Consider the following 22,686-nt stretch of genomic DNA (forward strand, 5'->3'; position numbering starts at 1 on the left):
TACCCACCAAGTTTCATACCGATCTCTTCACTCTAAGCGTTTTCCAAGATTTCCGGTTTCCACTCCAACTCCCCCAATGTCAACAGATCTGGTCTGGATTTGAAACACGAGCTCTGAGACATGGGTTCTATCTAAATATCAAATTCCATTAAGATCTGGTCACCCGTTAATAAGTTAAAAATCCCTCAATTTTTCTAATTTTTCCAAATTAAAACCCCCCAGCTCCCACAAAGAAAACGAATCCTTTCCAATTATGTCAATACGCATCTACAACTTGTGGTTATTCTTCCCATCAAGTTCCATCCCGATCTCTCCCCTCTAAGCGTTTTCCAAAAATCCTGGTTTCCAAGATTTCTGTTTCCCCCCTCAAACCCTCTTTGTTCTCGGATCCGATTCGAGTCGAAAATGGAGCATCTGATACATAAGATCCTTCTATATATCACTTTTCATTAAGATCCGATCACCCATTCGTAAGATAAAGATACCTCAATTTTCACGTTTTCCAAGAATTCCGGTTTCCCCCTCCAACTTCCCCCAATATCACCAGATCTGGTCGGAATTTAAAATGAGAGCTCTAAAGCACAAGATCTATCTAAATATCAAATTTCATTAGGATCTGATCAGCTGTTCGGTCCGGTTTGGTCAGTCACGAATCTTGGACTTGTGCTTATTCTTCCCACCAAGTTTCATTCTGACCTTTCCGTTTTAAGCGTTTTCCAATATTTCCAGTCCCCCCCCCAATAACACTGGATCTAGTCAGAATTTAAAATAAGAGATCCGAGTTACGAGATCCTTCTAAATATGAAATTTCATTAAGATCCGATCACTCCCTCGTAGGTTAAAAATGCCTCTTATTTCTAATTTTTAAGAATTAGCCCCCTCCCCCAACTCCCCAAAGAGATCGGATTTGTTCCGGTTACGTCAATCACGTATCTAGGTCTTCTGCTTATTTTTCCCACCTAGTTTCATCCCGATCCCCCCCACCCAGCTCCCACCAACGCCACCAGATCCAGTCGAGATTTGTAATAAGAGCTCTGAGACGCGATATCCTTCTAAATATCAAATTTCATTGAGATCCGATCGCCCGTTCGAAAGTTAAAAATACCTCATTTTTCTAATTTTTTCGATTTTTTTGGGGAAACGACAGTTTCTAATTTAATCTGATCTGGTTCCTGATACACCTGCCAAATTTCATCGTCCTAGCTTACCTGGAAGTGCCTAAAGTAGCAAAACCGGGACAGACAGACCGGGACAGATAATAACAAATAAAAAGAATTTTTGAGCGCAACAAAAATATAGCCGGTTGGCAGTTGCAAAACAATATTTACTGACTACTCTTCAAAGCAATTTAACTAAAAATTTTAATCGTAAAACCAAATGCAAATTCATAAATTATTTCACTCAAAGCATTGTAACAACCAATTCTAACCTTTATTACATTACTCTTTTGTTAGGTTAGAATATTCATTCTTGAAACATTGAGACTTTAGCGTAATGAGCGAGGTTGCCGAGGAAGCGATAGTCCTTAGGAAATACAGGATTTTTTCTCTCCCTTGTGAGTTATAGTGTAATTTTTTTAATTTTATTTGAAGAAACTTATATTAAAAAACTTTCTTGATTTTAATATTAGATTAACGGTAATTCTAAATATGAGCATCAGGAAAGCCCGCAAGATCCACTTTTTGAAGTTGAAGTTTTCCTCGCAGGGGGGTGAGAATAGATTTTTATTAGTGCACTTTACTGTCATTTAGATATTCCATTACTTTATGGACTACTAAATCAGTATTTATGAACCATTCAGAGGCTAAATCCCTTTAGCTTTCATATCAAGCTTTTGACACTTTATACCCACAAAATTCAAAAGTAGAATTAATTAATTGGTATATGGAATGTCTGTTTATCGCTTGTTGAATTAAAAGTAAAAATTGTTTCATTAAAGCCCTTCTGCTTAGTGACAGTTACGTTCATACAACTAAAATATTTTCAACTGCATTAGTGTGTCTTGAGCGTAAAACCGAATTTTTCAAATTATGCACAAAAGAACAGTGTTGCCAAAACTGAACCCTTCTGAAAAGTTTCAGCAATATAGTCTAATAAATTATCTGTTATCACTTTTCCATAATTCTTTTCTATAAATTTTCTTCCAAAACCATGGCTGACTTGTAAAGGTGGTCAAATCATTGTATATTTTACAATTAAGTATCAAAAATTCATCATACAAGCTGCAGCCATATTTTCCGGACCAAAGGAAGCTATTTTCTCTCCTCCCTATTACGCTCATAAAAATTCTAATTCATGGAATCATTGCTTACCTTTGAAGATTGTATCAAATTTGACAATCCAAGAAGTCAGAACTGTCTCTTTACTCAGTCCATCTATCTCGGGAAGAGACCTAAAATTAGAGTATAAATAGAAGCTAAAAACTATTATCAATATCCGTTCTTCCTTTTATTCAGCTAGATAAAAATCAGCTATTACATCTGGACCCAAGAGAAACCAATTTTGCTTACGAACCTTCATGAAGTCAGGTCTCTTTCACTCAACTCAATTGCATTCAATACCCATTTGCTGCTTAGATTGTTGTGCTTTAGAAATTCAATCGACTTTCCCTCCCACAATGAACGTAAACTGACGTCCTGGAATTTAGTGGTCAGCTTGATTTTTATTTATATTGTTAATTAGCCTATTTCAAATGCTGATAAATCACTGGGCAGTTCAGAAGACAGAAAAAAACAGGGTTTGTGTCAGTAATCATAATTTATCTGTAACTATAATTATAATTTATAATTACTTATATAATTATAAGAGACTACAGTTTATCTGTACAACAATTCTTAAAGTACTATGGACACTGCAAATGAAATCTGATTGTTTGAATTACACAAGTAGACATAATATACCTTCGAAATTAAGAAAAACAGAGACTTCAATATTTACCGAGAAAGACCTCCATATGGAGTAATATAGTTTTTCGTAGTAGCCCACACCAAAATTAGGAAAACGTTGGTGAAAATCGACAAAAAAGCTAAAAACATGGAGCACCAAAACCACTCAAGAACGGAAAGCGTTTTTGAAAGAGTCTTTCGGAGTCAACTGATTGTTAGTTTTTACCAATAAAAGTATTATTAGATTTAACTAATCAGTTTTGCTTATTCATTTTTACGATTCAACGTGGCAACACTGACGAAAGTATGATGCTGCCCTAAAAACTTTATAATCTTGAAACAACCAAAAGAACAGACATTAATGGACTGCTTGGTAATACAGAGCCCAGGGTTTGATTACAACCCCTTCAAGATTTACGAAAGCCCTTCTACCTGTCCCTACGACAATCCCTCGACTGAAATGTTGATTCCACACCCTAAGCGATATCAATGACCCTAGAGAGTCCTTATACTTTCCATCCTTCGACAGCCCATTAAAATTACTACACGCATGATTTGCTACTGGTTTGCTCCTTCCTCCCAGTAGTTTGTTGGTTTCATTGGTTTAAAAATAAACCGAGATTCATATTACCCCATCCAATTGTTTTAATAGTGAGAATTAAAACCAAAACATAGTACCGCTACATTTGTACAATCCTTAGTCCAACCACAACGATTTTATTATCCACTGTCGAAAAAAATATCAATTAAACTTTTTTTTTAAACTGAATGGCAAAAGACAGGTGAACGTCTTCTTGTGGACTTATATTCTCAAGAAAATTATAAACTGGAGCTTTGTCGCCTCTGTCTGTAAGAATATAATAGATCTATTTCATTGACAAATAGCAACACGTCTTTCTACTTCCAGGAAACCGTTACAGCTGTAACCCGTTGCAGTCAAACGTGTTAAGCTACAACTCGTTGTTGGGCGCACTTTCGACAAAATGCAGTAGCAAAATACTACTAAAAGTCTCTTTTCGGGACTATGAAGCTATTCCCAACCAGTTCAAATATTCTGCATTTAAAGGGAAGACAATTAGGTTATCTAAACATTTGAAGGTAGTGAATCAAACTAAAAAATCAAAAGTCTTCGTACCTAACTGACCGCATAGCTCCCGGCCAGGGTCATTACTAGGCAAAGTATTTGGGGAGAGAAAGGAGGCAAGAAAATATTCCGACTGGCTAGTCGTTTTTACCTATTGTTTTTTTTAATCAATAACTACCATTATATCTATTTTGAATAAGATACGTAAAATGACTCCACGAGTCGGTAAAACTCACGGATTTACCGACTAAGATTGAGATTTCGCTAAATGTCATGTTACTATACCTGTGTTCTTTATTTGACCAGGGTACAATCTTTAAAACCACGACAGGAGTAGGATTAAAACTGCTGTGTTTACAGACCAAGTTCGAGGTATCTATAGGTTACATGTCAGTATTTTCATGGTTTCTATTGAACCGAACCAAAAAAAAAAAATTAGTGGGAGTGCCAAAAAAATTGGGGGGGGGGAGGGGGGTCTTCCTCATATGTAAATTTAAATAACCAAATAATTATTTTCCTTATAATTAATAAAGCAAGATGGAATTAGAAGAGCAATTGGTTTCATATCAACGATTTTGAATCAAAATGGCTACAATTGCAGGGTTATCATCTCAAATAAGCTTCTTATTCTGTTTTCAGTGGTATTTTTCAAATTTTGTCCATTAAAGAGCCTTAATAGCCTAGGCGCATTTCATGAATTTGTTTACTGAAACTAAAAAAAACGTTAGATGCAAAATCTAGATGCACTTCCGCCAAAGGATAATAGCTTTCCGTCAGAGAATACATTCAGCTGGTACTTTTGCATACTTGCAAGGGTACCAGCAAGAAAGCAAGGGTACCTTGCAAAACTGGGTTTTGCAAAAAATCCAGGGCAGTCATATTTTATTTAAGCTGATGGTCTTACTCATTAGGTATCCACTCTCACACATTGTAAAGTAGCTAAAATGATTTTTTCTATTGCCCTTATTGAAAGCAGCGACTTACCTCACTCTCTTTTCAACATTTGCCCTAAAGACTTCTCTAAAGTCTAGCTGTGAACACCCCCCGGCTTGAACTAGCCTTGCCACTCGATCAGATTTCAAGAATGTGTCATGGTAATGCTGAATCGCATTATGGAAAGCTTCATCAGCCATTATATTTGTCTCGCCCTTCAGGAAACTCTAGAAAAGAAAGCATCGTCAATCTCATGTGTGCATTATAAAGGGGAACAAATGCAATTTGAAGTTCTGTGAAACGAGGAAAGAGAAAAGTTTTTTAGAACAACAGAGAAATCAAAGGGTTTTGAGTTTGCTTTCATGTTGACAGTTGGTTATGATTTAATGGCTATTGCTAAACTCCCTTTGAACAAAACTATTCTAAGAGATCAAATTCAGAAATTTGAAACCGAACAGTTTTTTTAAAGTTTACTCTTAGAAATGCTGTTTTAAAATGTTCGCCCTGAATTTGATTTTCAAATTTGGTTTACCTTGAATTTGTTGAGACGGATTTACCTTATCTTGAGTGAGGTCAAAATACACATAAATGCATGCACATCTGAACTATTGTTAGCAACAAGAACTAATGCCTCACATACGTTTTAATGGGGCGAGTCCATTCTATTCTTGATTTCCCGTTTTCTGTTGAAATTCAAAGGACATAAATACAGACGTTGAAAACACTTTCTGCACCAAAACTGAAATTGGGTTCTAAAATGACATGCTACCAAACATATTGTACAACGGTATTTATGACAAGTCAGGATGAGATTTACGGTGAGTAGTCATTTTGATTCTCTGCCAGTACTACTCTAACAGAGCTCTGTGTATTTTTGGATCCATGTAGCCAGAAGGTGGAGCTTCTACCATTTCAATTACATTAATTACTTACGTTTCGAAAGAATCTATTATATTTTCAGAGGACTCGAGCCGTTGGAACCGATGCTTAAAAAGGTGGAACGTCAGGTTCCGTCGTATTTGTGGAGCGTTCCGAACGTTATTTGTCGTCGTATTCCCAAACGGAATGACTTCAATTAACTGGAATTAGTCAGTACTGGTAGTTTTCTGTTGCACTTCTTTCTTGCTTTTCTTTTTTTTTGACTGCACACAACACTTGCTGGCAACATGATTGAGCAAAAATGCTATGTGAACCTCACAGAATAACTAGCCATCTTATGAAGCCTAAGTCAAATTCACATGGGTCACAAATTCACAGTCAAATTCCAAGCTGTTTCATAGCTTGGAGTAGTACGTGCTTTACTTGAGCCACCGTTTATTTTCATTTGGACTCATTGTGGTAGTCACATTTTTTCTAAAAGTGGAATGGCGCCATCGTTCTTCTTGCAGAAAGGAGAGGGAGCTGAAGCAAAATCAAATTTCAAAGCAATTTTTCAGAATTACTGTTTTTATTACTTATTCATAAATAAGAAAGAGGATCGAAAGGTACCTTTTAATATATGCCTATACTTAAGACAAGTTATTCATTAAGTTTTACTCTTTCACAAATGAGGAGTAACTTTCTTGCTAGAGATTAACCACTTCTCCCTTTAAAAAGTATCTAAAGAAACCTTATCTTTAAGCCTTTAAACTTTAAATGAAACAGCTTTAAATGAAATAAACCAACACACTCAAGGAAGATATAGCTGTTGTTTTGTTGAGAATTTCGGTTATTTTCAAGTCAGGAACAGCTAGAACAGAAAGAAGCCATTGATTTGCTTTAAATCTTAATTTTAAAGAACACGCTGATCGTCAATGATAGCCTTTCTTGACAGCCTGCTTCCTCTATTGTCCTTTCCCAAAAGTGTTTGTATAGAAAGTTGCTTTCCTAGTTCCTTTTAAAAGCTACAGTTTCCGCTAAAATTCTTTTATGGAATTACCATGTCAAAATGCTTCTTGAAAGAATTTAGAGAACATTACTAGGGATCCATAATTTAAATTTAAAGACGGGAAACTAACAGAGGGAAGGGGGATTTGTCTATCGACTTTCCATTGCTCTTCAGCCTATTTACGATGATAGTTCGGGTGTCAAGAGTCTAAGCACAGGCACCACCAGCGATAAGTTTAAACCTATCTTTAAATTATTCAGAAATTAATATAAGGAGGGTAGTCATCTCTGGAATTATTTTGAAAATTTGCCATTAAAATAAAAATTCATGTCGATCTTGTAAAGAAAGCATTTACTTTGATGATTACTTTGATTTAAGGAAATCTTGTAAAAAATTTACTTTGATGAAGTCAAATTACCTGAGGATATAATTTCCAGTGATAATTTAATTGAAAAAATATCTTAAATGCCTCTTAAATCAAAATTACAGAGGAATGAAGGTTACTTTAGTAGCACTGGACAAAAAAAGGAAGTTAAATAATTATATGTTGCATGTTCAAGAGTCGGTAAACCTGACAATCTATTTATATGCACAGATAATGGGACAGCGAAGAATGTTGTATATTCGCAAGTCTTACATAGTTAAAAACATGTATATATATATATATATATATATATATATATATATTTATATATATATATATATATATATATATATATATATATATATATATATTGATTTTGGAGAAAAGCCCAAGGAGTGAGAGCCACGGTTAAAGTTCTCATTCAGCACTCGAGCGATAATTTGTTTCAAACGGAACGGAAATAGCTTCCCTAATCAAAAGAGCCCCTTTCTGGGATGATACACATATAGACTCCACTTCAGTGAATGTTTAATAAAATTTTTCCAATACAGATTTCAAAAAGATTATAGCACATAGCTCATACAAAGTGCCTTGATGAAATTTATTTTAGGTTGAACTTTATAAAGGGAGCACCTCCATATGAAGAGACGAATGTGAATAGAATACTCATTCAAATAAAAAATAAACTTCACAAATGGAAAAATCAACAGGCAATTAAGTGAGGCCGTTACGAGAATAAGCTCTATGGAGGCCAAAATGAAATGGACGAATTTAATGATTTATAACTTATAAGAGAACTGACCGAAATTTGACAATGACTGAAACAATAGAACTGAACTAAAGCAGTCAATTTGACACCAACTGAATCCAATCTAAGCTAGAGATGACACACTACGGAGTAGCCCATTACTGAGGACAAGGCATTCACCTGATGATAAATTCGCCGAACGAGAGACAAGATAGAAACAGAAAATGTTATGTAGCCTCCCAGTGAATAATTGAAATTGACACCATGGTAACAAGAAAACAACTTTCTCTTGACATCCCTGTACTGGATATGATACTAACTAAAAAACAACTAAGAAAAGCTCCATAGCAAGCCATCTTTATGTCCTTGCTCTAGCAGTCATCATAATGCTTTACAGAAGATTATTTAATTCCTATTTAAGAGGAGCAAAAAACCCAAAATGAAAAAGTCTGGAAGTCTGAAAGAAATCTGGAAGAAAAAGTCTGGAACAAAACGAGAGGGCAAAAAAGAATCTAGCGGCAATGAGGCTCAGACTCTAATACCTCTCGTTAACGATAATAAAATGCACCTCTGAAAAGAAATGTACGCAAAGTAATTATTCCCTACGATTCTCGACGCAAAACCTAAGAGTGATAAAAAGAACTCAAAAGACAGAACAGTCAAATATTGCTTAAATCAAAATACACAGGTTTTAGATTTAGAGGTTCTCACGAAGGGAGCTCAGCACGGGCATTGACCAAGCCAAATGAGGTGTCCGTAATAAACCGATAGAGAGGCGACGAACAAAAGAATTCTGAAAACTACTGTTTTCCCCGTCTAGACAATCAAAAAGTGACCAGGATTTAGCGTAGGGTAGACACACATTTAAATTTACGTTCATGGAATTTCCAAGACACCAACGAACGTAGATGTGCCTTGTGTCGTTTCCGACTATGCCAAACCCACAGCCTATGTAGACACCAATTGCATGGAGTCGTATCTTGCTCATAGAAGGATTTCAACACACATCTTTAGACTAGGCCTGAACCTCCGACACTCCCACAGCCAATCAGCGTTTAAAGATCTTGGCACTAATCCGGGAGTGAGAACAGAAATTTATGTTTTGACCTAAAAATTTGACCAGAAATATTATGTTTTGACCACCGTTAATTCTGGCATTACCCCCCCCCCCCACTTGTATAAAAATGATATTATTTCATTTGTTAATAGATTTATCAATCTATTATCCGTCCATGCGTTCTATATAGGCTGTGGAATCCAGTTTTCTACTGCAAGAGTAAAACTCCATGTAATGAAACAACTGAAATCATTTTCTGACGAAGCATTAACCCTGAGAAAAAAATGCACGGACTGACATTTATAATTACTGCTCAAGTACAATAGTTTTATAAAGTCATCTAATTGAATTAGTCTTTTTGGTTGCCTATGTATCTACAATGTTGGCCTTTATTCGATTTATAACACAGCACTATTATACCTTTATTACACTACTGGCCCTCAGTAGACCTCCTTTTTTTTAAACTAAATCTTTGAATGTTCGCAAGACAATCTTATGAAGAACAATCCTCCAAGTAGTGCATCAAAAAAATTAGAAAAAGAATTATTTCACTATGAGAGATTTCCTGTAGGAACACAAAGAAGCGCTTATTCCATCATAATAGAAATAAAAACAAGATTTTTATTTTAAATAAATATACAAACATATTAGCCACCGCACATCGAATTCGTTAAGGCTACAAATGAGATTGTGTGGTCTTAACAGGCTTTTTTTTCTTTATAAGAAAAACATCTGATACTTACATCAAAGAAAAAAATAAGATAGCTAGAAAAAATTGTGTGAAGAGAATAAAAATACCATCAAATAAAATTAGAGTGGCACAACCTTGTATAAAACAATAATTAACAAGCAATGAATCAGTCTTTTAAATTTATAATTGTTCTTTCGTAGTCTCAACGTAGGTAAAGCGGGAATCTATTTAAAGCTTTAAAATAAAAACTCACTATGAAGCGACTCTGAAGTGTGTCTAACTGTTGTTTAGTAACCTTCGTCTGTCTCCTTGTCATATCAGTTGCTTGCTTCGCATTGAATGGATATGCGACGCATCGAGAGACAAACACGTACAACTGAATTCGCCTTTTCCTCTCTTCTTCTTCTCGTTCTTGCCGCTCCTGTATAATAACATTATCATTATATATCATATAATATTAATATTATTATACAATAACATAATATAATTTGAGTTGGAAAACCCGAGGCCTATATACGAAAGTCGTAATTAAATGCATTTAATTGCAAACATATTGAAATTTAACCAAATACTATGTACTTTTAATTGGGTCCTTTGCGCCCCACCTCCACTGCCTTCGACTAAAAATTTCCCACCATAACAATCGTTTGTTGGCAACCGTTCGATGTAAAAATGCAAAGAAGTAGCACATTAAAATTTCCCTCCAGCCAATTGACCCTAATTTGAGGTAATTCGCGGTACCTCGGGAGAAAATTGCCTAATTCAACTTCCATCGCTTTGCAGAACGGGCAATGTTTCTTTTCTTTAGTAATTCCCTTAAATTTCAAAAAGTTGCTTTCCCCCACTAGCAGACAGTTTACTCTCAAGGGATCCACATTCTTATAAATTTAACAGAAATATTAAACTTCAAATAAACTTTCATTCTATATCTGGAGTTGACTTGCCTATATATAACTAAACTCTTGGGCAGACCTAGCTCACACCACCATTTCTGGATTTCTTTCTTTTCTAGTCTTAATTTAACCGTTCTAAACAGATCTGTTATACAAACAGATTTAGGTCTAGTTAAAATATACAAAAAGTCAAGAACTTTTTTCTTTTGATTTGAGAAGTTGTTTATTCTTCGGATACATATATCACGAAAAAAAAACAATATCTAACATCTTTCTTTTCACAAGTTTATACAATGAAAGAAATCAAAGAAACAACAATTGCTAGAAGGTCAACTGACCTGTGCCCAATGGCTCAACTAATTTAAATTAGCAATACAACGAAAAAAACAAAAACAAATCGACCCATGATATTCACCAGCAATTTGCTTCCATCCTGTGTCATGATTTAAAAGTAACTTTTTATGTTCTGATTTACACAAGAAAACCTCCCAAAACTACTAATACTGTTTTGAGGGCTATTCCACGTGGCGAACAATGAGATAGGTAAAGAAGAGGTTGAAAATGCTGGATATTGAGTTATAGAAACTGGTGCATCAATTGGAGGATTGGGTTTTTTTTTGTCCTCCCTCTTAGATTTTTTCCCTCATCCCCTCTGCTCTTCGGTATTATCATTGAAACAACTATATTGCTCATTTTCGTGAACTGACACCCTTTTATAGAAGGACGAAGGAAGTTAATATAGTCAATAAAAGAGACACAAAACATAAACAAAATATTTCAGTTACGGTAATAAATACATGCCGAAACTGGGTTTTATGCGTTTTTATTACTTTTTATGCATGTAAAGATTGTCATGTAAATTTTATAACCAGTATATGGAAAGCGTTTCACGTTGTTTTATATTGTGGAGTCAAACCTTTTCATTGAACTAGCTACATTATACTGATCACATACGATAGAAAAACAAGTCTGGTTTATCTTTATAACAACATACAAAAATACCTAATGTTTACGGCAGGGCTGTATCCAGGACTTATTTTTTTTGGGTTAACGCAGATTTTTTTAGGTGGGGAGAACAAAAAAAAAAAAAAAAATACACATAAGAAATCTGTTCCTATCCATTTTTGTTATTTTTTAAAAGTCAGACAAACATTTCGAGAGGGGGGGTCAAACCCCCTTGCTCTCTGGATATGGCGTTGATTTACAACATCTTAAACCAACAGAGAAGTGTCGTTCGAATAGAAACCAAAATTTAAGATCTATATGTGCAGTTAAAGCAAACACTTGTCGCTTAAGAATTTTAATGTCACTTTAAACATTCAAGTAAAGATGCAGCATTTTTCTTGAACTATCATTTCCTTTAAGTTCCCATTGGTTGGTAACAAAGTGAAGAATATTTTGCTGGTTGTCCTCTCAAATCACCGTATATCTGATCAATTTTTTCCTGAAAAATTCTGATGTTTCAAGAAGCCGTATCACGAGGGTTAAGTGTTCAAGGATATAAATGTAATCAACGATGGCAAAATGTATCAACGACGGTCCAAATGGCAATAAAGTTGCTACTATTCCTGTAAAGGCCATACATTATACTTTACAAATTTTTCCACACATAATGTGGTCCAAGGCCTTACAAACAAATGTTTTGCCGGAATCACCTGGTCCATCTATAAAAAAAAAAATTCCAACATAATTAGGATCATTGACAGCATATACAATGTTGGAAACAGTTTCCGATTGTTTTGCTTGCAGAAGTCGATACATACTATTTCCAGTAACAGCTGACTCACTAGAATTTAGAAATTACAAGCTTTGGTCATTTTCGTTGGTCTCAATGTTGTCCATGCCATGTCGTTGCACTCAAAAACTAAATTTTCGACCTTCTATTGCCATCGTATTTAACTTGGATATAATAATGCGAGATACACGCTTCACTGCAACATCTTCAGATGAATTACTCCGTCTTTCATTCCGAATGGAATCCACAGCCAACTAATTTTTGGATCTTTCCCAAAGAGCTTTTGGATCAGCGGGATTACCAAAAACAAGAGCCCGTGTGAAGAGTATTCTCATTACATAAGGCTTTTTGGACAATGCCGATTCTTCTAGGATGTCGAACCACTGCTTATCGTCAAATTCAAGGCTATGAGCCAAGCATGCTTTTTTGTATGGGGAATAATAATGGTATCAACTGTTTTAAGATCTTAAAAATTTGTTGTATTATTCACGTGAGACAAAATACTCCCAAGTAGAAGCTCTTGGGGAGAGCTAAAAAATTTGTGTTGTGGATTCCTCCAATGACACGATCGACGGATTCTTAGTTCTCATGTACTAGTATTTCCATTCCATCTAGAGTGTTCAGGCATTTCCCAATAATAGAGAAACTCTGAGTTTTTCATTATTTTTAACGCCTTGTTGTGTCGAAAATATGCGTCCAACATTGAGCCTTGTTGTCCAATATCTGCAACATTTTCTTAGCTTGGCTGATATTTTGCATTAGGTAATTTCCCGGCAAATGCAAATTTAAACGTTGAACCACATGCCTCTTTTTTTGGATATCGTACCTGAATAGTCGCCAGCAGGCTTCAGTTGGTGTAATGCAGCGTCCTTCCACATAGGCTTCTGCTTCATTGTAAATCTTGCACTGTTTATTTTCGACAATCTTTATTGAACGATCTTATTTCGACAGTACTTGGCCGGACCTATATTTCAAATATATTCGACATTTATGTGACATTGAAATTTTCTATGTTAATAAGGATTAGTGGCGACATGACGATTATAACGAGTAATTCGACGATTATTAAAATCTTTTCGATAAACAGCACGGTCATGTGAAAATTCTTCTCCATTCCTTTCCTCTAATTTTGAATCATAACGACTCTGATTCTTTGGTTTTTCATCATCGGCGAGATATGTGACTGAACTGTATTGTTCTGGAAAAGTGAAGCGGCACAGGAAGTTTCCAATTTTATTGATCATGCAACTCGCATGCGGAATTAAACTTCCACAACGATTATGGATCATCCACTTTATGACTTATTCTGTTAATAAAGAATCGTTGGAATTCGGAATTTCTGCTGAAATAAGATAATCGGTTTCAACTGGTTTATGGGTCCAATCCCGAGGGCTCATGATCAACAGAAAATACATATGTAGTAGTCCAGGTTTTTGAAACTCAATCGTATACACATATGTTATGATGGAAGATCTTGAGGGGACTGTTCTATAATAGAGTTATCATCAAATTCAATGCTTGCTGCTTCTTCAAATTCAGGCCAGTCAGGATTGAAAGTCACAGTTATAAAGAAATATGGGGATCCAAGGAGACGAACAATAGCCAAGGCGTCTTCAAAATTTTCAGAAAAGTAGTGTGTTGATTCGACGAATGATGAGGGTAGTATAACTTTTTCGCCAACGAATACATTCTGTTTCGAGGCTAAGTCGTTGAGAAGTCATGTAACACCTACGTAGTTTTCAGCCATAATATTTTTTTGGTTAAACTTAGTTCAGTCAATACAATCACGCTCAACACGAATATCCGATTTCTAACGACGATTTCTACTAAGTTTCAATCTTTTAGTTTTCTTTTTTAAGGTTTTGGAATTGTTGTAATCCCTTGTCAAAACATATACAAATATTTTTGCAATTACCAGTTTTTTGCTCTTTAAGGAATTTAATGTACTTCTCTATACATGAAAATCTTTAATTTTTCCATATAAGTCTGACAAGTGTAACAACGTTATTTCAATACCGGATGTATAAACAAAATGACTTTAATCACATAAATAGTTTTTTTTCCCCAAAATTAAGGCTCTTAATGAATTTTCTGACCTATCTAAATCGTTTTTTTTAGGCCAGAATATACCAGGGTGCCAATTTTCCCGAAACAACATAGAGCAGTTTTCGAGAAAAAATGCGTACATAAATAAATAAATATACAGTTATTGCTCATTTATAAAGATAGCATATTTGTTTTGTTTTACGAAGCAAATTGCCCTGATCGGGTTATATTTAGACTCAATAAAAGACAAGTCGTCACTTGAAATGGCTCATAGCAGAGCCACTGAAAATTTTCAGGCTTGCTCTTACACTTTTTTTTTAAATAGATTTTTTCCTTAGAATCTTAGTAAGATTTTATAACTCTCTACAATTTATGCAGCAAATTGCCCTGATCGGGTTATATTTAGGCTCTATAAGAGATAGGTCGTCACTTGAAATGGCTCATAGCAGAGCCACAAAAAATTTTCAGGCTTGCTTTTACGCTTTTTTTTAAATAGATTTTTTCCTTAAAATCTTCGAAAGATTTTATAACTCTACAATTTCATTATTGCAGATCACCCCTTCGATATCTATTCCTAGTAAAGAGAGACACTAGTTTCGGTACATAAAAATTTCAAAGGTTAGGGGTACATCTTGCAGTTTCCTGTAAAAAATGAACAAGTCATGCAGATGGCAAGACAGTATTTACATTATCTGGTGTAGGGTGCAAAAGTAATTTTCCCCTTCGAGAAGTATTGACATTTCGATCTGGTTGAGGGACTCCAAAGAAATATGGCCCCAGTTTCCTAAAATCTATAGTTCTGATTTGCAGCTACGAGTTTTAACATGTAATGATTCCACCCGTAACTTACACAAAGGAAGTTCCTTTCATGCCATCTATGTTTTTATTGTAACAAATTAGCAAGCATTATCTCTGGTTTTGGGCAATCGTAGAGTTTATAAGCTACTTCCGCAAACTTAGATACTATAGAATACCCACATAATATGGAAATGTAAATTCTAGCTTGTGGAAAAGCCGGCATTAAGGGCTGAAAATTTTACTGATTTCTTTTTCAACTTTTTTTTAGATAATTTATATAAAAAACAGAAGTAACCAGGTTTTAGAAAAGCTTGTGCTGAAATTTTGCACCTGAGCTACCTCCTTCACTCCCAGGCTAAATTTTATAAATGTAATATAGTTGTAAATGTAAATGTAAATTTACAGTAAATGTCAATTTACTTTTTATAAGTAAATTTATAAGTGTACAAATGCGCATAAGCTAAAAAATTAATTGACACACGCAAAATGACATCATTTTGCCAAAAATTAGTTTTCACGACATTTACATAATAAAAACTCAAATTTCTTTCAGATTTCTGGAATGAAACAAACTCAATACATAAATTTCAAAATGATTATACAAACATTAGAAAACTAGCATTTTTGCTAGCTACTAGCCCGCCAAACAAATTTGAATGACTCTTTTATATTTTAACTCTTAGTAAACAGCTAACATTATATTGTAATTAATTAAGCCTTTATCCTGAAAGGCTTTTCAAGAATTCTACACTTTCTTTATTTCCAGATACATTAAATGACAGTGCCCTATAAGATAAAGCCTTAAAGCGACTTTTCTATTAATAGAAATTCAACTTTCCATCTTATTATGCAACTTGAAAGGAAAACTTAATTTAAATCAATTTTCTTATTGATTATTCTCCAAAACAGCTTTCCTTTATTGGAGCCTTATACATTCATTGATTAGCGAAAGAAGTCACGTTTCTAAGGCTTTCTATTTGTATACTCTCTCAATCACAGTAAATGCATTGTAAAGTTCATGTTCAATAAGCGCCATGGATTTCTTAAACTACACTGTCTTTCTTTTTAGAGACAAACGAAAAGATAAAAAACAGTCAAATAAGTTTAAAAAACAGAGTAACTACAATACAAAAGACACACCACGTCGTTAATCTGATACAATACAATACTAAAGACAAACCAAATGTTTAAATACAGATCACACGCTGAAGACAATTTTTCCGACCAAACAAAAAATAAATAAGACAAAAAATAGCATCCAATAAAAAACAAGAGCTAAGAGCTCATTTGACACTTGTGACGAGGCGAGAAGAGCTAAGAGCCAAGAGATAATATGGTATGAGCTCTAACAACATTCTTTGAATCAATAGATTGATTTAAAAAGAAAAATAAGAGGCTTAATGCCGGTCAAGATTTGAAATAAGAGCTCTGAGTCACAAAGTCCTTCTAAATATCAAAATTCATTAAGATCCGATCACCCACTCGTAAGTTATAAATACCTATTTTTTTCTAATTTTTCCTCTCCCTTTTGCCCCCCAGATGGTCGAATCTGGTAAAACGACTTTATCAAGTCAAATTGTGCAGCTCCCTGACACGCCTACCAATTTTCATCACCCTAGCACGTCCAGAAGCACCGAACTCGCCAAATCACTGAGCCCCTCCCCCCAAGTCCCCCAAAGAGAGCGAATCCAGTACGATTCTGTCAATCACGTATCAAGGACATTTGTTTATTCTATCCACCAAGCTTCATCCCGATTCCTCCACTCCAAATGTTTTTCCAAGATTTCCCCCTCCAACTCCCCCCAATGTCAAAAGATCTGGTCGGGATTTGAAATAAGAGCTCTGAGACACGAATTCCTTCTAAAAATCAAATTTCATTACGATCTGATCATCTCTATTCGTAAGATAAAAATACCCCAATTTTCATGTTTTCCAAGAATTCCGGTTTCCCCCTCCAACTCCCTCGAATGTCACAGGATCTGGTCGGAATTTGAAATTAGAATTTTAAAGCACAAGATCCTTCTAAATATCAAATTTCATAAAGATCTGGTCACCCTTTCGTAAGTTACAAATACCTCAATTTTCAAAATTACCCCCCGGCCCCAATTCAACCAAAGAGAGCAGATCCGGTCCAGCTATGTCAGTCACGTATCTTAGACAGGTTTCTATCTTTCCCATCCAGTTTCATCCTGATCTCACCGCTTTAAGCATTTTCTAAGATTTCCGGTCCTCCCAACTGCCCCCCCCCCCCCAATTACGCTTGATCCGGTTGAGATTTAAAATAAGATATCTGATTTACGAGGTCCTTCTAAATATGAAGTTTCATGATGATCCGATCACTCCTTCGTAAGTTAAAAATACGTCATTTTTTCTCATTTTTCCGAATTACCCCCCCCCCAAATTGAGCGGATCCGTTCCAATTATGTAAATCACGTATTCAAGACTTCTGCGTATTTTTCCAACAAAGTTTCATCCCAATCCCTCCAATCTAAGCGTTTTCCATCATTTTAGGTTTCCCCACCCCAAACTTCCCCCAATGTCACCAGATCCGGTCAGGATTTAAAATAAGAGCTTAGAGACACGATATCCTTCTAAATGACAAATTTCATGGACCTCCAATCACCCGTTCGTAAGTTAAAAATACATCATTATTTCTATTTTTTCAGAACTAACCCCCCCCCACCAACTACCCCAAAGAGAGCGGATCCGTTCTGGTTATGTCTATCATGTATCTAGGACTCGTGTTTTTTTCCACCAAGTTTCATCCCGATCCCTCCACTCTAAGTGTTTTCCAAGTTTTAGGTTTCCCCCTCCCAACTCCCCCCCAATGTCACCACACTTCGGTCGGGTACTCTGAGCCACGATATCCTTCTAAATATCAAATTTCATTGAGATCCGATCACCCGTTCGTAAGTTAAAAATACCTCATTTTTTTAATTTTTCAGATATACCCCCCCAACCACCCCAAAGATAGCGGATCCATTCCGTTTATGTCAATCATCTATCTAGGACTTGTGACTATCTTTCTCACCATGTTTCATCCCGATCCCTCCACTCTAAGTGTTTTCCAAGTTTTAAGTTCCCCCTCCCAACTCCCCGCCCCCGTCACCAGATCCGGTCGGGATTTAAAATAAGAGCTCTAAGACACGATATCCTTCTAAACATCAAATTTCGTTTAGATCCGATCACCCGTTCGTAAATTGAAAATACCTCATTTTTTCTAATTTTTAAGAATTACTCCCCCCCCCCCAAATACCCCCCAACTATCATGTATCTGGGACTTGCGCTTATTTTTCCCATCAAGTTTCATCCCGATCCCTCCACTCTAAGTGTTTTCCAAGATTTTAGGTTTCCCCCCTCCAACTCCCCCCAATGTCATCAGATCCGGTCGGGATACAAAATAAGAGCTCTGAGACACAATATCATTCCAAACATCAAATTTCATTAAGATCCAATCGCAAATTTCAATAAGTTAAAAATACTTTATTTTTTCTATTTTTTGCGAGTTAACCGGCCCCCCACTCCCCTCCAGATGGTCAAATCGGGAAAACGACTATTTCTAATTTAATCTGGTCCGGTCCCTGATACGCTTGCCAAATTTCATCGTCCTAGCTTACCTGGAAGTGCCTAAAGTAGCAAAACCGGGACCGACAGACCGACAGACAGACAGACAGACCGACAGAATTGGCGATTGCTACATGTCACTTGGTTAATACCAAGTGCCATAAAAACTGAAGCTACAATGCAAATTAGATATTGAATTATTGAATTCAGGTTCAAAAACATTTTTCATTTTAAAACAGGAAAAAACGAAGAAAAGCTACATTTTATGGTTCAAACACTAACAAACGAAGAAATTACAGCTCAAAGCCCAATACTAGAATTTTGGTGATCTTATAAAGAGAAATAATAGAACTAAAGTGTTATTTCTAAGGACATGAAGATAAACAAGGACTTAGAAGACTTCAAAATAAGCACTGTTTTCAAAGGTATCATTGAAAAATATATAGAAATTCTTATAATGGAAACACTGACTATTGTCAATTGAATGTCAATTATATGAAAAAAAACTAATTTTTTTAGCTGAAAGTAAGGAGCGACATTAAAACTTAAGACGAACAGATATTACTCCGTATATGAAATGGGTTGTCCCCTCCGCAATCCCTCGCTCTTTACGCTAAAGCTTTTAATTGTTTTAAAAAGTAGAATTGTGGCAATGAGTCAAACAAAATGGCTATCTCAAAATTTTGATCTATTGACTTTGGGAAAAAATGAGCGTGGGAGGGGGCCTAGGTGCCCTCCAATTTTTTTGGAAGGGCACTAGAACTTTTCATTTCCGTTAGAATGAAGTCCTCTTGCGACATTCTAGGACCACTTTGTCGATACGATGACCCCTGAAAAAAAAACAAATAAACACGCACCCGTGATTTGTCTTCTGGCAAAATATACAAAATTCCACATTTTTGTAGATAGGAGCTTGAAACTTCTACAGTAGGGTTCTCTGATACGCTGAATCTAATGGTGTCATTTTTGACTTTTAGGGGGTGTTTTCCCCTATTTTCTTAATTAAGGCAAATTTTCTCAGGCTCGTAACTTTTGATGGATAAGACTAAACTTGATGAAACTTATATATTTAAAATCAGCATTAAAATGCGATTCTTTTGATGTAGCTATTGATATCAAAATTCAATTTTTTAGAGTTTTGGTTACTATTGAGCCGGGTCGCTCCTTACTACGTTCGTTACCACGAACTGTTTGATTGAAAAGAACAAGTGATGGTCATACTAAAATATATTCAATCAAAATAATTGATTCACTTAGAATTTTTCAATCTCAAAAATTATTTATTTCATTGTATTTTTCGCGTGTTCCTAGGTCAATGCAATATTTTTGTATAAATATATAAAATGAACTAGATTCATAATAAAAATCATTCGATGGTGTCATATTTGATTTGAAGAATCCCATACCATGTAGATATGATAATAACCATTTATTTATTCCTAGCTCACTATGTAAGAAGAAGAAGTAAAGTAACGCAAAAAAAATCTAATAGAAAAAAAATTCTCAATAACAAAACTAGAAACGCAAATGCTTTATATGTGATAACGGAACCCATACTTATGGTTAAGCAATATGTTTCTTTTTAGAAAGATCTATCATCATTTTGATCAAGAAGTTGTTTTTCTGTTTAGTTTAGACAAGACGTTCTAATGACAAACTTGGCATAATTTTAGCTGAGTAAAAAAGTCGTTTTTTTCCAAGACAATCACGTGGATGATTGAGTAGTGATTCCTTATTTCAGTGCTTAAGAAATACTACTTTGTATGAAAGAGGAGATCATAGTAGCTTCAGAGGGGACTCATTTAATGTGAAATTTAAGGTTCTAGGATCCTTTCTAAGAGCAATTAACATCCTACTGCCTTTCTTGATAGCCCCCCTCCTGCAAATACCCAAGACATAAAGACAATATTTTAAGGTAGTCATTTTGTTCAAAATAGCCTAAAGTTTCAAAAATGTATGCCTTCGAGGATATAATGAACCCACAACCCCAGGGCTAAATCCAGTAAATTATGCAAGTTGTCCATTGCTTGCAAATGGGTTTTAAAATGGAAAAAAGAGGGAAGGGGAGCTTCTTTGATCTTAGGTCTCTGTATAGGTCGAAATTTCAGAGATCAACTTCTGGGTCAAGAAAAGCATACTATTTGTTGGGGGAGATGTGGGGTGCTAGAAGGCCTGAAAATGGGCGAAAAACTTGTTGTTCTTGAATGGTTGTATGTCGTGTGAGCTTTTATGGATCATTCACAATGCCAAGATTCAGTATGTACCTGAATAAATCAAAAGACGCTACATGCACGTGATTGTTGAAGTTATTCATAATATCTTGGGAGCGGAAGTGGGTCATTGAAATTTGAATTTGAAAATTCTAGCGTCCTTTTTAATTGTCGAAAGTGCTTCGAGTAGCATCATTTTTGTGTCCTTGCTATCTTCCTTACAATTTACCTAAGAGATCTGATAAAATTTTGAAATTGCCATTTCGTTTAAAATAGCTAAACAGTTCAACAAATATGCCGCCGAGAATTACAAGAGGCTCTCAGCTCCTGGGGCAAGGGCTTTAACTACTACTATTTATTAATACATTGAATTTCTCTCAGGAATGGCTTTGGGGATCGAGTTCGGATTTTCAGGGAGCTTTAAAGGGTCAAGCAAACCTCACAGCTTGACCTAGGGGAGGGGACAGAGGTAAATCGAAAAACACTCTGTCCATCCCTATAATCAAAACGAGTTATTATATCTGCAATGTCTCCAGAACGGCTTGGTGTTTGAAAACAGCAAAGTTGGCGGTGCTTGGTGTTAGGAAAAGGAAACGGAGGGCAGGGTAAGGGAACTTCAAATTTTTGCATTTAATGGAGGGGTAAAGGAGTAACCAGTTTTTGTCTCTGATCCACCAAAACTTTTTTACACTATATTTTCCTATGGGATTTATAACCTCGCAGAGTTAAATGGCACGGTAAATCAAAATACACCGTGTTTTACGAGGTTATGAAAATGGCGTGTGTGCAATATCTCTGGAACGCCTTAAGATATCAGGTTAAAACTTTCAGGGAGTATTAAAGGAGATAAGCTGGATGGCAAATTTACCCATATCATATAATTTAACCAAAAAGAAAGTGACCGAATAAATTGATGCCTTTTACGCTCTTTCTAAATTCACTGATTTCTTTTGGTAAATTCCATTTTGATCCCTTAAAAGGGCTTAAAATAGACAAAATCACCAAAATTACAAAACTGAGCTTCTAAAAAAATTTTAGTGAGAAAAACTATCATTTGTAGCTGATTCCACAATGGTAATTATTATGTTCGTTAGTCTTAATAATAAAATGTTATTTTGAAAACACATTTATGGAAATGTTTAAAAAGAGTCTGAGACTCATATTAAAAGAAATTTTATCACTGGAATCACCATCCAGGTTATCTAAACGCCATTCCAACGATATTTTAGAAAAAGATAAGAGAACGGAATTGAAACTCTCAAAATACGAGATAAAAAAACGGGGGAGGGGGTGGGAGGACTAAATTTTGTGTCGAGAAGGGGGCTGCTAAAAATGTTACGTATAGATTCACCAGGACATTTTTGTACTACAAGGCTTTTTGACAATTCAGTTCAATTGCATCTTAGGTATATAGGTAAATCAAAATACAATATATGGTACTAGGCTATTGTGTCTGCAATATATCTGGAATGACTTGTAGCATCTACTTAAAACGATGTCCCATCATATGCCTCCATGGGACACACAGTTTATTCACGGTTAGGTAGATAGGCAAATCAAAAGACACTATATATTACCAGGTGATAAAAGAAACTTATCTGCAACGTCCTGGGAACAGCCTTAGCTATCAAGTTGAAAATTTCAGAAAATACTTTGTAATCAGGTTATCTAAATCTGCATTATCTCAGGAACAGCTTGGAGGATCAAGTTAAAATTTACTGGGGGTGCTAAGGGGCTTGTGAACCTCTAATTTTGTGAATATCAAAATAACATATCTGAAATATATCGAGGACGACTATAAAAATCTGCAA

The 22,686-nt window shown here is 35.4% G+C and overlaps 1 protein-coding gene across 7 annotated transcripts in view; it reads right to left on the bottom strand.

Moving 5' to 3' along the window:
- The window catches only part of LOC136026467 (calcium-dependent secretion activator-like), a 198,481-nt gene that overhangs the window by 152,675 nt on the left and 23,120 nt on the right, over nucleotides 1–22,686 (bottom strand). For all 7 annotated transcript variants that reach the window (XM_065703066.1, XM_065703070.1, XM_065703067.1 and 4 more), the window contains exons 3-5: nucleotides 9,883–10,050; nucleotides 4,954–5,129; nucleotides 2,313–2,392 (exon numbers count right to left, since the gene is read on the bottom strand). In XM_065703066.1, coding sequence (XP_065559138.1) covers nucleotides 2,313–2,392; nucleotides 4,954–5,129; nucleotides 9,883–10,050 — 424 coding nt within the window. The remainder of the gene's footprint in view (nucleotides 1–2,312; nucleotides 2,393–4,953; nucleotides 5,130–9,882; nucleotides 10,051–22,686) is intronic.

This window comes from Artemia franciscana, chromosome 4 (assembly GCF_032884065.1).
Source record: "Artemia franciscana chromosome 4, ASM3288406v1, whole genome shotgun sequence".
Classification (NCBI taxonomy): domain Eukaryota; kingdom Metazoa; phylum Arthropoda; class Branchiopoda; order Anostraca; family Artemiidae; genus Artemia; species Artemia franciscana.